The 17,710-nt window shown below is 35.2% G+C and overlaps 1 protein-coding gene across 2 annotated transcripts in view; it reads right to left on the bottom strand.

Annotated features, from left to right (window-relative positions):
• The window catches only part of HFM1 (helicase for meiosis 1), a 106,588-nt gene that overhangs the window by 67,669 nt on the left and 21,209 nt on the right, over positions 1–17,710 (bottom strand). For both annotated transcript variants that reach the window (XM_006140160.2, XM_006140159.2), the window contains exons 5-12: positions 17,520–17,567; positions 12,079–12,149; positions 11,503–11,635; positions 10,717–10,868; positions 9,116–9,193; positions 8,742–8,900; positions 5,263–5,463; positions 5,091–5,179 (exon numbers count right to left, since the gene is read on the bottom strand). In XM_006140160.2, coding sequence (XP_006140222.1) covers positions 5,091–5,179; positions 5,263–5,463; positions 8,742–8,900; positions 9,116–9,193; positions 10,717–10,868; positions 11,503–11,635; positions 12,079–12,149; positions 17,520–17,567 — 931 coding nt within the window. The remainder of the gene's footprint in view (positions 1–5,090; positions 5,180–5,262; positions 5,464–8,741; positions 8,901–9,115; positions 9,194–10,716; positions 10,869–11,502; positions 11,636–12,078; positions 12,150–17,519; positions 17,568–17,710) is intronic.

The following is a 17,710-nucleotide window of genomic DNA, read 5'->3' as shown; positions in this document are numbered from 1 at the left end:
CCCGTGGTTCAAGTTCTGGATCTGGCGGCTTGCTTTCTCACTTTCTCTCTCTCTCTCTCTCATTCCATCCCTCTCTGGTCAAATTGAAAGAAACAAATGAATAAATAAATTTAAATAAAATAAAATATAAATAAATTAAATAAATAAATAAATAAAAGTGACACAATCCATTTGATCACCCAGTTTATTCTCAGCATGTAGCAGACTCCAAATTACTTACAGCTACTTACTGCCTCTCTATCCTATATTTAAAAAATAAAATAAAACTCAGTTTTACCTTTATTTCTATAATAATTTTATAATGGACTAGCCAATCTATTCTTGAAACTCCATCTTTGCTTAAAAAAAAAAAAAATTAGAAAATTCCTAATTGCGCTGGCCTTCTGGCCTAGTGCTCAAGGGAGCTAGAGCTCACCTTGATCTGCAAAGTTTGAATTTCAGCCCTGGTGGCTTACAAAACACACTGGGCACATGTGCATGCATGCCTCAAATCCTAACATGATGGAGAAAGGGAGGAGGAAGAATTGTGGTGTGACCACACCCCAAGAGAGAGTGCTTTCCCCCTTTTCCTCTCTGTCTCTCTGTGGTGAGCACATGTCCCTCTGGGAAAGAAAGAAAAAGAAAACGCATAATCAACAATATTAGAAAATCAAATGCAGATGGTATAAAAATCATTCATCATAATTTGGTGTAGAAAAGTTTTTTCCCAGCAAAATAACTTACTGGATGCATATATTTTCTCAAAATATTTGATCACTGGCTGTAAGTAGTCAAGGAATTGTCTTTATTAAAACCAAAGGGTCAGAAGACATCCTTTCCAAGAATATTTCCAATTAACTTCCTGAATTTAACTGAGAGTTTTCAAAATATTGACATAATACAAGAAAATAATTCTTTAATAAAAGGCTTAAAAGACTAGAGTACAGAAAAGTTGGGCACGTTAGATAGGTTTAGAAGCCTTGGTAACACCATTTAGGGATTTATGGACAAAAAGAAGTCCTCTGGGAGTAGCTAGAATGTGAAGGTTAAAGGAGAATTAGCGAGAGCAAGCATCTTCTTCTCTAGTCTACATCAATTCAAAATGGCATTCCATTTCTTTCACTTATGCTTTTCTCAGGGACTGAAACAAATACAGAATATATAAGAACAGATAAACAAGTCTAATCAACTGGTAACTGTTCCTGTTAAAAGGCTGGTTATTGGGAACCAGCAGTTAACGTAATGGCTATGTCGCCGGACTCCCATGTAGTCGACCATGGTTCGCATCCTGGACCTGGTGGCTTAAAACTCATGCTGGGCACGTGTGCGTGCATGCCCAAGATCCCAAGAGGAGAATGGAGGAGAAGGACTGCGGTGTGACCATCCCCCCGGGGGATGATTTCTCGTTTTCTATCTCTCTGTCTCTGTCAGGCGAGCGCACACGCCCTATAGCAAAAACCTCTCAAAAAAAAAGGCTGGCTATTATATAAGTATTCTCTGGGGGGAAAAAGGAAGTGGACAGAAAGAAGTCTAGGAGATCTGTGTTACTGTTCTCTTTTTAGCATTAATTTCACTTTCTTCCATTCTGTCTACCTCTCAGGCCTTATCTATATTTTAGATAAAAGCTCTCTGTTGGTTTCTCTCACATCTCTGACTCTTTATCTTATTGCTTACTCTTGCTTTGTTTGACATGTATAATAAAAGAACTATCATATATGCATCAGACCCTAGAGATTTCAGGTTAAATCCTTGAAATGTCATAAAAGTATGAAAGTGGTAAAGAGAGTGTATAAGGAGTGATTTTTTTTTTTTTGAGAGGTTTTTGCTACAGGGCATGTGCACTCGCCAGAAAGACAGAGACAGACAGAGAGATAGAAAGTGAGAAATCACCCCCTGGGGGGATGGCCATGCCACAATCCCTTCTCCTCCATTCTCCTCTCAGGATCTTGGGGACACATGCACACGCACCCGGTGTGCATTTAAGCCACCAGGTCCGGGACTCATACCGCAGTCAACTACATGGGAGGCGGAAGCCAACTACATGGGAGTCAAGTACCTTAGCCATTACGCCAACTGCTGGTCCCAAGGAGTTATTTTTTAAATGGACTAAATGGCTGGAAATCTATCTTTTTAGTGGATAGAAACCCAAAGAATATTCAGAAAACCAAAGTAGTATCTTTTAGGCCTGGTACATGTTTTTGGTTGACAAGTATCCAGAGGTGGTGGCAATGGAACTGACTGATAATTGGGAAAGCTGGTCTAACCCAAAGTGAAGTACATTCCTCATATAAAATTAGTCAGAGATATCAGTAACTGCTCATGTCCACATGTATTATAATTATCCAATCCAATTTTGGTCTTGGGTCTACCATAAAACATATTTACTGATTCCCCAAAGCTGTTATTACTACTAGTAATAGTCTAACATTCATTAAGTGGTAACTGTGCACTAACACTGCTTAGACTCCCTGCTTATACTGAAGGGTAAAGAAGGCTCAGTCATGTGGCACATGCGCTGCTAAAGCACTGTGCTCTACAGGTTTCGGTGATATGAGAGGCCCATATTTGATTCCTGGTTCAATCTAAAGGCCAACCGAGACTGTAATCCTAGCAACTCTGGTACTAAGACAGGAAGATCTAGAGATCAAAGCTGGCCTATGGGACCAGCAGTTAGCATAATGGCTATGTCACTGGACTACCATGTAGTCGACTACAGTTCAAGTCCTGGACCAGGTGGTTTAAAACTCACGCCGGGCACATGTGCGTGCGTGCCCAAGATCCCTAGAGGAGAATGGAGGAGAAGGGATTGCGACGTGGCCATCTCCCCTGCAGGGGTGTGTGTGTGTGTGTGTGTGTGTGTGTGTGTGTGTGTTATTTCTCGCTTTCTGTCTCTCTGTCTCTCTCTGTCTGGTGAGCGCAAGCGCCCTGTAGCAAAAAAATAAAATAAAATAAAAAACACAAAAACTCTCAAAAAAAAAAAAAGAAAGAAAAAAAAATGCTGGCCTAAACAACATAATAAGATCCTGTCTGAAAGAGCCAGATGTAGTGATAAATTACTACTAGTAATAATCTAACATTCATTAAGTAGTAACCATGCACTAGCACTGCTTAGACTCCCTGCTTATACTGAAGGGTAAAGAAGGCTCAGCCATGAGGAAAAGCTGAGGCATGGAGAGGATTATGACACAGAAAGACCCTATCTTTAAAAAATAAACATGAGTTTCCCTTTCCTCAAGAAATGTATAACCTGGGGACCATCAGATGGCATAACGGTTATGTCACTGGACTCCCACGTAGTAGACTGTGATCGAATCCTGAACCTGGCAGCTTAAAATTCACACTAGGTGCATGTGCATGTGTGCCCAAAATCCTGAGAGAAGAATGGAGGAGAAGGGACTGTGGTGTGGCCATCCCCACTGGGGGGTGATTTCTCACCTTCTGTCTCTCTATCTCTCTGGTGAGTGTACATGCCCTATGGCAAAAATCTCTCTCTAAAAAAAGAAATTTATAATCTGATGAATAGGACAGATATTTAGACAGAAATTAAACAAAATATTTCTTACATTTATAGTAGGTGTTATGATATAAAAGTACAGAATGCTTATACAAGTAAATAAAGGGAGTATGGAAAACTGATAGTAAAGTGAGACTTGCAGTATGTATAGGAATTAGGTAAAAAAAAATTCCAGCAAAAGAAAATAGAATGCAGGATAGCCCTGTCTAAGGTAACAGCTTGGTGTATTCATAGAACAGAAAGCCAATATGCCTTCATTGTAGTGAGTTAAAGGGAATATGACCATGATGAATCTGGAGACTCATCACTAGCTAGACATCACATTACATAGGGTACTGAAGGTCATACTAAGGATGAAGATTTTAACCTAAAGACAATAAGATATCAAAGAGTTACAAACAGAAAACTGACATATACATATATGTATGATTTTAAAGAATCACTCTGCTATGTACAGAATAAATTTAAATGGAATAAGTGTGTGTGTGGGCAACAGATAAAAGGATAAAAATCAGGTATGAGATTAATAGTGACCTGAATTAGAGAGATGGCAGTACTGATAGAGACAAAACGACATATTTGAGATATTCTTCTTATAAGTAAGAATAAACAGAACTTGGTAATTGACCACCTATGAAGAGAAAGATGAGGAATAAGAAGGCTAGATTCCCTCTATCAGTAACGAGGGAAATGGTATGTAATTAAGAAGTGGAACACTGGAGGAGGACCTGATTTGAGAAAAAGAGCCAAGTTTCTATTTTGGATAGACTGTGTTTAAGATATCCCATAAAAAATATAATTGGATATCAGACAGATTGACTACAGGAGGAAGTCTGCTAGGGATATAAATCCAGGAGTATATAACTATATGTAAATTTACTTGAATCTCAAGTGAATAGATACAAACACTCTTAGGAATGTGCAATTAGAAAGAGTGAAACTCAGAACTGCCTAGAATGTCAAAATTTAAGAAGTGAAAAGAGGACTAAGAATGAGCACCCTGCATTATAGTGTGACTATCTCCCATGGGAGATGCTTTCTCACTCTCTCTCTCTCTAGTGAGTGTACATATCCTGTGGCAATAAGAAAGGAAGGAAGGAAGGAAATAAGAATGAAAGAATTAATGAAAGAAAGAAATCTAGCTATAACATAAAAATAGGATCATACCTATTCATGGATCATAGATCCATTATCTTGGGTTGGCTCCATGGCCTGGTGGTTAAGGTGGCTGAATCCCACATGGCCGACTATTCAGTTTGAGTCCCAGATACAGCAAATTGAGAAACATGCAGGGTGCATGTGTGCCCCAAATCCCCAAACAAGAGATGAAAGAGTAGGAATTAAAGTGTGACCATTCCCCATGGGAGGAGATGTACTGTCTCCTCTCCCTCTTTCTATTTATCTCTGGTAAGTGTCCATGCCCTCTAGGGGGAAAAAGTTTTATTATCTCAATCCTCAAAATTACTATTATCATTATTTTATAGATGCAGAAATCAAGGCTTAGAGATATGAAATAATTTGTCCAAGGTTAAGGGATAAACCCAGTTTTTTTAATCTATCCTTAAGTCCTACTTAGAAGAAAAAAAAGAAAACATACCTCTGTTTCTGTTCCACAGTCAAAATAAATTTAGTATCTTTCACAAGAACAGAAGCAGCTTGTTGTACACCTTTCCTTGTTGCACAAAACTGAAAAGAAATTAATAATTTTTGTATTGATCATGTTAAAAACTGAATCTTACACTTTAAAATAAGAAATCAACAATCCATACCACAAGTGTGGGTTTCTGATCAGAATATGTTTGTATAACACTGGCAATTTTGTAGTTGAGGGTTAAATCAAACTTAAATTCAGTTTGGTTACTAGCGCAGGGAAATCCAAGAACCACTTTCCGAAGTTTCACAGGTCTATGGCTCTCATCCATTTTCAGACATACAGCAGGTCTTTCACCATCTGAAAGCCATTCTGCAATCTTTAAAAAGAAAAAAGAATTATGAACATTAAAATTTTTGTTAGACCAATTGTGGTGGTATAGTGGTAACACAATGCTCCCTGATGCTAAGGCCACATGGGAAGGTCCTGGGTTCATGTCCCAAGGTCTCTTAGGGCATACCAGGCATGGACCATGTGCCCATGATCTGGGCTTGCTTAGGCTGGAAATAAGATTCTGTCATGCAGACCTTCTTGTGGGTGCCCGCCCTTCTCTCTCATGGAAGAAAGAAATAAAAATTAAAAAAAAATTTTTTCTAGTAAAGTTCTATGACTAAAAATAACCCAATTACAGACCACTTTAAAGTGAAAGTGAAGGTATAGAGACCAGCAGGTGACATGGTGATTAAGGCGATGGATTCTCACATGTTCAGCCATGGTTTGAGTCCCAGACCTACTGGCTTGCTTTCTCACTTTGCCTTTCTCTCTCCCTCTAGTCAAATTAAAAGAATAATAAGAATAAGAATAATAAAATTAAATAAATCTTTTTCTAAAAGTCAAGATATAAAAGCATTTAATAAAATAGTCCTTTTTTTCAATATTGCATATTCCATTGATACTATATTGGCAAGTACAACCTACAGTAGTATTTCAAAAGCATACACATGTTTCACACGGGAAGCTTCCAATTTATTATTATTTTCCTTCATAAGAGTCCAAAGTATTTGGTCATCAGAAAGCATGACATATTTTTCTATGTACAAATGCATCACGACTTTCCAATTGACCTAATAAAATAAAATTAATTTTGTTATAAAAATTGTTTATCACTATCATTGTAACCTCTTTGATATTTTTTGGAATCATGTCTCGAAATGGCTAACAATTCCTTTGTGTTGTCCTAAATACTAACAGAATAGCAGTGAAGTAATGGCTGGTTTAGGTTGGCAAATCAACCTTTTTAAATAAACATATGAGCGATGGCAGTGGCAAAAGCACATTTCAAATTCAATGCTAGAGTCATTGGTTGGTTTCTGGAGCAATCTTTATCTTCACGTAGCCTAGTTAGTAATCAGGCTCCATGCCCTAAACTACTATAAAGCCAATCATTGCTTTGATAAGAAAAAGAAAACAAATGAGCTTCTTGTTGTACATGAAGGAAATACTATTCTCAAGGTTATTATCAAGGATAGAGAGAAGACTTCACGACAATTTACAATTTGAGAAGAGCAGAACCAAAGATAAAGACTTTAATTTGAGAGAAAACTTAGAAAGAGGGCCTGGAGAAAGAACTAGTAGTCACAGTAGTAAGTAGTGACAAAGAGAAAGAGTTTTAAGAACAGAGGGTAACTTGTTATAAATGAATATGAAAAATGTAGTATCCCAATGTGAACGAGGGTAAGGAACATGACCTGCCAAGTTGCAAAAAGAAAGAACTTAAAATAGCTAATAAATATATTTAAAATATTTACTTCAAAGAAGTGAAAATTAAAAAATAAGATACTGGTCGAGCATCCCTAATTAAAAAATCAAAATCTAAAATGCTCCAAGATCCAAAAGTTTTGGAGTGCTGACATGCCAAGTGGAAAATTTCACACCTGACCTGATACAAAGGGTTACAATAAAAACTGCAACACAAAAATTTTTAAAATTACCTTCAAGCTATGTATAAAGTGCACATGAGTCTGGTATTTAGACTTGTGTCCAATAACCAAGATAACTCATAATTATATGAAAATTTTCCAAAATCCAAAATCCAAAAATTTCTGGTCCCAAACACTTCAAATGAGGGATATTCAGCCTGTACTATCTTAAACAACAACAACAAAAATGACAAATGTTTTAAAATAACAATAAATATTAATAATTAACAACAGTAGTAATCTCATTATCATACCATGTAGCATTAGAAGATAGAGAAATGGCAACTGGCAGAAGTGTAAATAAATAAAACATTTAATGAAGGCAGCATGTCTATATATCTGTTGACTGAATTATTTTATTCTAGAAGTTCATCCTAAAGAAATAATCATCGATATTTTAAAAAATTTCAGCACTGTTTGCAATAGCAAAAAGTGGAAGTAAATTTTTCTTCCAGTTTTATGATGTTGGATAAATAAAGTAAAACCACAAAAAATAATATTGAGGGGTATTTAATGACATAGAAATGTTTGTAGGTAAAATACAGGTTGGGTCAGCTAGTGGCCTGGTGGTTAAGATGGCTGAATCCCACATGGCTCACTTCAGTTTGAGTCCTAGTGTTTTGAGAAACACACCAGAAGTTTGCCCAAAATCCCAATAAAAGGTAGGGATGGAGAAGGGATTGTGTAATGACCATTCTTCACGGGCAGTGTTATCCCACTTTCCTTGTCTATCTCTCTCCGGCAAGTGCAGGTACCCTTTGTTGAATTAAAAAAAAATGCAGGTCAAAAAGGGTATGTACATTATGATTCCATGTACACATCTGGAAGGACTAACACTGGGTTTTAGTTTTATTGTTTTTACACATTTTAAAATGTTCTATATTATTCTCAAATACGAATGAGTTGTCATTTTAAGAACAAGAAAATTATTAACTTTTCCAAATTAAAAAAAAAAGATAAAATTTCCCATTGGAATAGAAAATATAGCAGGTATTTGTGAAAATTTCTTTGAAGTAGTAGGAAGGGGGGAAGTCATATTATATAATAAGTTAAGAAATAAATAGAGGTGAAAAAGTAGAATGAGACTACTATTTTTCAAGAAGTTTGCCTACAAAGTGAAGAAAAAATTAAGCCGCATATTCATTATGAAAAGTAGATTATATATAATTATTTCTCTACAAGTCCGTGTAACCCATTAGCCATGAGATCCTCCTAAGGGACAGTGTTCACATATTTTGACTTTTGCACCAATCATTAGATTTTGCAGGGAGAGGTGCTAAACCAACTGAGCAATATTTTTATTTTCTACTATGTTTTGCTATACAATTAGAGTCAACTGGTTAAAATGACCATAACGTATTATTAATCAAGTGATTATCAGGTATCTGAAATCCATGAAACTACGACTTTCAGATAACTAGCAAACAATAAACTTCCAACAAACAACATTTTTGTTGTTTTTTTAACATGTTTTATTAAACCAAATCAACCAAATTATATGCCCTTAGTTAGTACTAATATACCTATAAGATTTAGTCATTAACTTTCTGTAATATACTTTTCTATTAGATTAATTTAGTGACTAACAGGAAAAAAAATCTTTACTTTTCTCTAAGAGCAAAACGACTAAACATTTCACAAGTCATAAAAACCCCAAATAACTAAAATTTTAACTTACATCTTCAGCATTTGGAATTGTTGCAGATACAGCCACAAATCTCATTGGAATGACAGTGCTGGTATTTTCTAAAGTCTGAGATAAAGACTGTACAGTTTTCATTCTGCTGACTACAACTTCAAGTGTTGGACCACGATTTTCATCTTTTATAGCATGTACCTAAACCAGAAATCAAGAAAGACTCATTACTTATAAAACTAAAAACCTAGTAAATCAATTAAAATGTGTAATAGCATTAACAATCTTCCTTGAGAAAATGGGCATTTTCCACTTTAAGAGATAAAACAGTTTGATTAAAATGTTTTATTTCTTCCTATACATCCAAATCATCTTTTATGTTTATCTCTGAAAGTGAATAATAATGTATTCACTACCTCATCAATAAGAAACAGTCGAACCAGTTGGACCAAAGAGTTGTCTCTCCATTTCCTAGTCATACTATCCCATTTTTCCTAGAGGAAAAAAAAGTAAGTAGTTTAATGTGATAAGAAACTTTAATAAATATTATTGAACATATTAGTAACAATTTTAATATATTATAACTGATAGGCAATGTTTTGGTTGATTCCTTAAAAGCACCCTGAAAAAGATGTAAGACTAAAAATTATTTAAAGGGATAACTCCAGGTGATGTAGTAGTTAGGGTACTAGACTCCCATGTGGCTTACCACAGTTTGAGTTCTGGACTTGCAAGCCTGAAAATTACAACAGGCCCAAGTGTGTGCTTTTTAAGATCCCAGGAAGAGAATGGAAGAGAAGGGATTGTTGTGTGGCCATCCTTCCTGGGAGACGGGGGAGAGGTATTTCTGACTTTTTCTCTCTCTGTCTCTTGCTGGCAAGCACATGCCCTATGGCAGAAACCTAAAAAAAAAAAAAAAAGATAAAAAGGAAAAAAATAAAAGGATTTTGACAGGTGTTTAGAAAACTGGGCCCTCAATTGTTTTTAAGTGCAACCACAAAATATTCAGTTACAGTATTATTACCTATTTTTAAATTCTACCAAGGTCTTCCCCTACAATTATAATACAGGGGTAAAAGAATATAAGTAATAAGTATAACTACAAATTATCCACAACAACAAATTACCTATTCTTTACCCATTTGTCCTATTTGGTCGCTTATCTTTTACTTACTGGTTTGTATTGTTTCTGTACATTAAATACTTGTACTTTTAAAATATATATATTTTCAATTCCATAAGGAATAAAGGTGATTTCTTTTCTTTTTTTCTTATTGCCAGAAGGCATGTATGCTCACCAGAGAGAATAAGAGAGAGAAAAAGCTCACCCTAGTGAAGCATGTTAACATCACAATCTTTTCTCCATTATTCCTTCCTATCAGGATTTTGGGCATGCCTGCACACACACCTGATATGTTTGTCGAGCTGCCAGGGTTGTAATTTGAATTGTGGTCAGCCATGTGGGAATCAGCTCCCTTAACCACTGTGCTACGGGGTGGCCCAAAATACTTGTACTTTTTATGTTTACTTGTTTACATTGCAAACATATACTTTTAGTTTGCATTTTTTTTTAACTTTTTTTGTAAAGAGAAATAGATATTTTCTTTTTTAAATTGACATTTTTATTTTTTATTCCATGTTCTTTTATATTCAACCATGTTATTTAGCTTACAAAGTGAATATTCCAACATGTATACATTTCTCCCTAGTCCAGTTGATGATACTATAAAGCTATCTTCAACAGATAATACCCCATTTCTTTGTCCCATTAATGCTTTGCCTCTCTATTTTTCTTCTATATGTCCTTCCTCAGACTCTACTCTTTCACCCACACTATACTGATATTCACAACCATTTACTGTGTTTCTATATCCTTTAGCCAATCCATTTCAGACATAGAGTGCAGACACTTGGTATATATTAAGTGGGGATATACAATGTCTCTCCTTCATAGCCTGGCTTGAAACATTTATTTTCTAATAAATCAAGAAAATAATAATGTATAAAAGATACCTACTGGAGTTGTCATAATAATATGGGCATGCTGAATCTCAAATAGGTCATCCATGACTGTATCTCCAGTGAGTTCTTTACAATTTAACCCTATTGGTCCAAATTTTCCTTTCCAGTCATCAAAACGCTGACTACATAGGGCTTTTATTGGTGCCACTATAACAATACAAGATATTTATTTTAAACATCAGTACAATTGAAGAATGATTTTCACAAACTTTGGCTAGTAAAGTTAAGATATAAAACATTGCCTAATAGTTATAAATTAAAAGTTAACAATATAACCCATTATTTAAGGATAAAAAGGTAATCATCAAAAAGAACTATATAACATAGAAACAGAAGTAATTACTCAGGGAATTCTAACAGTGTAGAGAGATAGAGCAGAGGATTATTGCTTTTCATTATAGACCCTTTTGTAATACTTGACTTTTTTTTAACCATATGTATACATTACTTTGATGAAGATTAAAAATAACACAAAACCCTAAGAAGGTAGAACAGAGGTTTCTATGCAGATTTCTAGAGTTACATAATGTTTGATATTATTTATTCACTTTCCTTGTCTTTTTAAAAACAAGCAAGTAAAGGTCAGATTCTCAATTCAAATATTAACTCTGGTAAAATTTAATGTTGGTCTTATATCACATAAGACTAACTGTGACATATCTTTATGAAAAATATATGGGAAACCAAATAGTAATTTCTATGGTCTGAACTGAGTTACCTAATTTTTGCTTCAATGACTCTTCATTATTAAATTACTCATCACTCTTATGTAAATACGTACTGTAAACAATTTTTATGTTCAGCCATGGCAATGGTACTTCCATTAACAATCTTGTAATAGCTAGTTCAAACATTACAGTTTTTCCAGAACCAGTTGGAGCACAAATCACAAAATTCCTATTTGTGTAAAGAAGCTAAAACAAAAAAATTAATTAATCATATAATATATAGAATTTTTCACACACATTCTCAGTTTATTAGAAAATATCCTTTAGAAGGACTTTAAGGAATAATAGTGAAGACAGTTTTACCTCCAAAATTATTAAAACTACATTGTTTCAGACCTTCCACCCTCAAAAAATAGTGCTATTAATATTTTATCATGCTGTTTCATTTGTCAAAGTGATAGTCTAGGGAAAAAAAATAAATTCCTTTAGGTTCCAGAAAAAGTTTTATAAACACAAAGCACAAACCACTTTATCTATGAAAGTCACATATATTCATTTAACATTTTCTGAGCTCTTGTAATGTACTGGTCACTGAGTGTGGCACTGGGAATATAAAGATTTTTTTTCCCCTTAAGTACACAATCTAATGGAAAAGGTAAATGAGTAAATAAGTATAATAAAATACTTACATCATCAAAGGCTTTCGATTGAATATAGTTGAAATATGGAAATTCTTTGAAAATACTTCTAAATTTTGTCGCTTAGAATAACATTAAGGAGTCAAAGATTTTAGAATTTTATAAATTAGTTACTTTCAACTTAAAAATTTTGTTAAATGATGTCAACTCTGACAATATTTCATGATGAGACTAGCATTTGCTATTTCGGCAACTTGAACAAGGAATAAATAGAAATCATTCCAGTCACATTCTATATTCTGAAAAGAGCTTGTAATGTCCCTATGGGGAAACAAGAGGTTACATGAGATTATAACTTGAGAGTTAAACATGATGGAAGAGAAGTACATATAGTCAAGTTTTATCAGAACTATACTTCTAATAGTTTGTCTTTTCCAGACTAGCATTTTGCTTATTCTCCTTATCTAGGGCTCTTGATTTTTTACCACTTCTTTAATGTTTCAAACTTTTTTTATTAACTGTTGATTGTGCTTCATTAGCTGTTGTGTGTTCCTGGTCACCTCATCCTAAATCCCTTTGTTTTTGATAATTAGTTGTGTTAAATTATGGACTTAGTGTAATTACTAGCTTACTAGTTTAACAAGAATTTAAATTTTATTCTTCCTCTAGAAAAAAAGGAAGATAATTATACACACGTATTTAGTATTCTTCTTACTGTGAGTCATAATTTATCTATTGCATTTATTAAACACTATACGCATTAGATGAGTTCCTACAATTGAGACTTTTATCATCTATTAGAAGACATATGACAGATAATAATATATCTGAGAATGCAAATACACATTTATTTAGGCAATTATATTTTTACAAAGATATATAAGAACTGATGGATTGCTGAAGTTACACTGTTAAAACCCAAATCAGATAATTTTCCGTCAGAATCCCCCTCCTTTCTTTCAAAGTATTTGGCTATAAGGCCCTATACAATCTTGTCTCCCTACTGTCACTCTCCCATCCCCACCCATGCCTTTCTCTGACCTCTTGCTGTCTGTTATTTCTGGCTGGTCTATTACTCATCCTTCTGACTCATCTCTAGCTCTACTAGATTCTACTGTTTTCAGAAACAGCCATGTTCATGTCAAGAGGCCTCCCTCTGCCTAAACTGTTCTTCCCTTTGTAGTTCCTGGGCTCTTTCACCTCCTTTCAGTGCTTTAAATCTCTTCTTTTCAGGAAGGCCTACTCTAATTATTCTATTTAATTCTATATTCTAAGCCCTTAATCCCAGCTGTCCCAATTTAAATTTCTTTTACCATGTTCTTTTTTCTTTTCCCATAATTCTCATCACCTTCCAAAATATTACATGACTTATTTATATATTGATATGATTGTTCAGATCTATCCTCTTTCCTACTCTCATCAAGGGCAAAGATTCATTGTCTGTTCTCTTAATTGTTATATCTCAAATACCTAAAACAGTGCCTGACATATAATAAACACTTAGTTGATATAAGTCTGTATACACTAAATCAAGTAGTTAATTTATAAATCTTCATTTTACTTCAGTTGTGCAGCATGCCAGAATATTTGTACCAAAACAAAAACATAATTTTGAGTTTGTCAATCTATCAGCTTTTGAAGAAATCTCATTTTTCCTTCAAAATATGTCTCTTCCTATAAAATATTTATTTGTAACAAGCCCACAAGAGGGCCATCATGCTGGTTTTCTTCTCATTAGATAGCTCCACATCAATTTATATTCATAAAAATGAATCTTTGATTCAGAGTAGATATAGAATCAGTTTTCTAGCTCATGAGAAAACTCAACTACTAACATCATTTATCATCACTATCTACACTTGAAATCAAACTTTTCCATCCGTTCAACACACTCTCAGCAGTATCACTGCAATTATCTGTTATAATGGAGGAAAATGTCTGCAGAACTCAAAATGACAATACTGTAGCAAGATAAATCTGACAAAACTTCTACTGTCCTGAGAATTCAAATACAGTAAAATATTAGAAAAAATGTAAGAAATAAGTTATGTCCACGTAATACACAAACTCTCAAATCATTTTGAAAAGCAGTCAGTCTGTCACTTTAAATACACTCTTGGAAACGATAAAGTGACAGTGCATGAACTTTTTAGAAAATATATCAATGAGTAAAAGTGTAGGCAGTGGTCTAAACCAAGAAAGACACCTAAACAATAAAATCACTTTAGCCGTGCTAATATAGTATAAAAATATTTAGTACTATTCAGAAGGTAGTGTTGGGACCAGCAGTTAGCATAATGGCTATGTCGCTGGACTCCCACTTTGTTGACCATGGTTCGAGTCCTGGACCCGGTGGCTTAAAACTCACACCGGGCGCGTGTGCATTTGTGCCCAAGATCCCGAGAGGAGAACGGAAGAGAGGGGATTGTGGCATGGCCATCCTCCCTTGGGGGTGATTTCTCGTTTTCTGTCTCTCTGTCTCTCTCTGTCTTTCTGGTGAGCGTGCCCTGTGGCAAAAAACCTCTCCAAAAAAAAGAAAGAAAAGAAGGTAGTGTCAATAATATGAAAGGATTCCAGCAAGGGATAAGAAAACTCTCCCATCAGACACATAGTTAAACAATTTTAAACTGCTTACTTAAATTTTAATTATTTTTAAAGAATTGTTTTATTTAACTTATTTATTTATTTATTTATTTATTCCCTATGCATCACCCTATATGGATCACCAGAGAGAAGGAAGAACAACAGGTCTGAGACACCATGCTGAACAGAAGTGCTAAAGACTATGTCCGAGGTTATTAATACAGTATTATGTCATCATGAATAACCCTTTTATTGCCTCCTCCCACCACTGGAATTATCTCAGAGGCTCTCCAGTGTCCCTAGGATTAGAGTCACTGTCACCTAGATTTTTCTAGCTAGACTGCTTAATATCTAGAGCTCATTTTATGTTTTGCCAACCAAAACACAACTTTTATTGATCCCAGAGCACTCCCCAGCTTTTAGCACTAATTCCACACTCTTTTTTTTTTTTTTTAAGGTTTTGGCCACATGGCACGTGCACTCACCAGGTAGAGAGACAGTAAGAGGGAACGTGAGAAATCAACCCTCAGGATGGCCATGCGACAATCCCTTCTCCTTTCTCCTCCTGGGATTTTTTGAGAGCATGCACACATGCCCGGCATGATTTTCAAGCAGCCAGGTCAGAGACTTGAACTGGGGTCAGCCAGCAGGAAATCCAGCCCCCTAACTACTACACCTCCTGCTGGCCCTAATACCACATTCTTTTTTTTTTTTTAATTATTTTTAAAGAATTATTTTATTTAGCTATTTATTTATTTTTAACTTAACCAGAGAGGAACAGAGTGAGGGAGAGAGAGGGAAAGTGAGAAAGCAAGCTGCCAGGTCCAGGACTCAAACCGCTGTTGGTCATGTGGGAGTCCTGCCCCCTTAACCACCATGCCACTTGCCAGCCCTAATACACATTCTTAAATCATAGTTTTGATGAGGTAAATTAAACTCCTCAAAAATATCATATGACTTCTCCTCATTGCTTAATAAATTTATTAAAAGGAAAAGCAAAATGCTCAAGAGGTCTTAAGTACTTGCCACATACAAAAATCAGTAACTCTGTAAGTGACATATGTTAATTAGCTTGATTGTGGTAATGATTTTTGCAATGCACACTTATAATATTGTTGATTCCTTAAATAAGCAGAATTATTTGTCAGTTATACCTCAATAAAGAGGGGGGGAAAAAACCCTTGACTTCAGTATTCATGGCATCAAATGATCTGATCCTAAGATACCTATCCAATATTATTTCCTATTACTCCTTTAATCACATCTTTCTTTTTCTTTCTTTTTTTTTAAAATTTGATATAGGGTGCATGAGCTCGCCGGAAAGAGAGAGAGAGAGAGGGAGAGCAATAAAGAGAAAGTGGAAATTATCTCACAGATGAGAGGGCCAGGCCCCAGCCCTCATTTCAGGATTTGGGGCATGCACCTACTGCCACAATCCCTCATTTCAGGATTTGGGGCATGCACCTACACCTGGTCAGCATCATTTTCAAGCCACTGGGTCAGGGACTCTAACTGCAGTTGGCCTTGTGGGATCCAGTTACCTTAACCTCCACATCACCCAATGGCCCACTATCTTTCATTTCAGACAAACGAATGCTGTTCTTTCCAAACATATTCCACAGCTTTTTACCTTCACCTTTGCTCATGGCTATTCCTTTGTCAAAATAACTTCTCTATTGTGTAAGTCTTACTTTATCTGCCTTTCAATATATTCGGAGATAGGAAGATAAATAAAGCATGTTTCTTGCCTTTAAGAAGGTCACAGGTTGTGAGGAAATAGTCATATAATCAGCTAATTAATTATATAACAAAATTAAGTATACTGGTACACACACAGAGTATTAAAGAAGCAAAAAAGATGTTACCTCCAGAATACACATACAACTCACAATATTTACATTGGAAATGCCTGGACATGCAAATTGGATTATATGTATAAACTCCAAATTAGGTTCTTTCAAAAATATTAGATTTGTAATAATGTCCTCAAATCACAAAATATCTTGTTTCTATTTATTTCACTTCTCAGTTTATTCCAATGACTGTTCTTATCCAAAGTCTAAGAAATTATCTGTCTCTATTTGTAAGTAAATATGCTCAGGGTTCTGTCAATCATACAAATTAAATTTTTGTACTGACTGTGTCACAGACTGGTAACAAACAACTGGCACCATTCTGCAGACAACACTTTGAGTAGCACCAACTACCATTCACATGTATCTCTTAAAATCAAAAGAATCACTTTTCCAGGACTAGAAGATGGCATAATAGTTATGTCACTGGACTCCCACGTATTCAACTGCGGTTTGAATCTCGGACCCAGCGACTTAAAACTCACACTGGGTATGTGTGCATGCATGCCCAAGATCCTGAGAGGAGAATGGAGGAGAAGAGATTGTGGCATGGCCATTCCACCTGAGGGGGGTGTGTGTGTATCTCTCTCTTTCTGTCTCTCTGGAGAGTGCACACACCCTATAGCAAAAATCTTTCTCTCTCTCAAAAAAAAAAAAAAGGGGGGGGTCACTTTTCCTTCTTTGTCAACCAAAATAAACAAACAGAAACACAATGAAATAAAATGTTTAAAAATAATGGGGCCAGCTGGCGGTGTGGTGGGTGGGTAAGGTGGTTGGATCTCACATGGCCGACTAGGTAGTTCATGTCCCAGCCCCCGTGGCCTGAAAAACATGCTGGGTACATTTGTGTACATGTCCAAAATTCCCAAGAGGAGAATGTGATTGAGGAGTTGTTGCCTTCTCTCTTACTCTCATTTTCTCTCTCTCTCTCTCTCTCTCTCTATCTCTATCTCTATCTTTCACTACAGTGAACACATGCATTATACAGCACATTAAAAAATAAATTATAATTTCATAAACATAAAGCAACCGTATAACAGTTAAAATAAAGGATACGTATTTCTGTGACAGATTTCAAGGAACCCAAACTATTTTCTGTTACTCCTAAAAAAAAAAATTCTTTTTACTCATATAGATTTTTTGAAAAAATTATTTTATTGAACTTTATTTTATTTATTTATTTATTTATTTATTTTAATTTGACCAGAGAGGGATAGAGTGAGAGAAAGAGAGAGAAGGAAAGTGAA

This window comes from Tupaia chinensis, unplaced genomic scaffold (genome assembly GCF_000334495.1).
Source record: "Tupaia chinensis unplaced genomic scaffold, TupChi_1.0 Scaffold000023_1, whole genome shotgun sequence".
NCBI classification, from domain to species: Eukaryota; Metazoa; Chordata; class Mammalia; order Scandentia; family Tupaiidae; genus Tupaia; species Tupaia belangeri.
The sequence above is the reverse complement of the archived record's forward strand: the minus strand, read 5'-3'. Positions and strand labels throughout refer to the sequence as shown.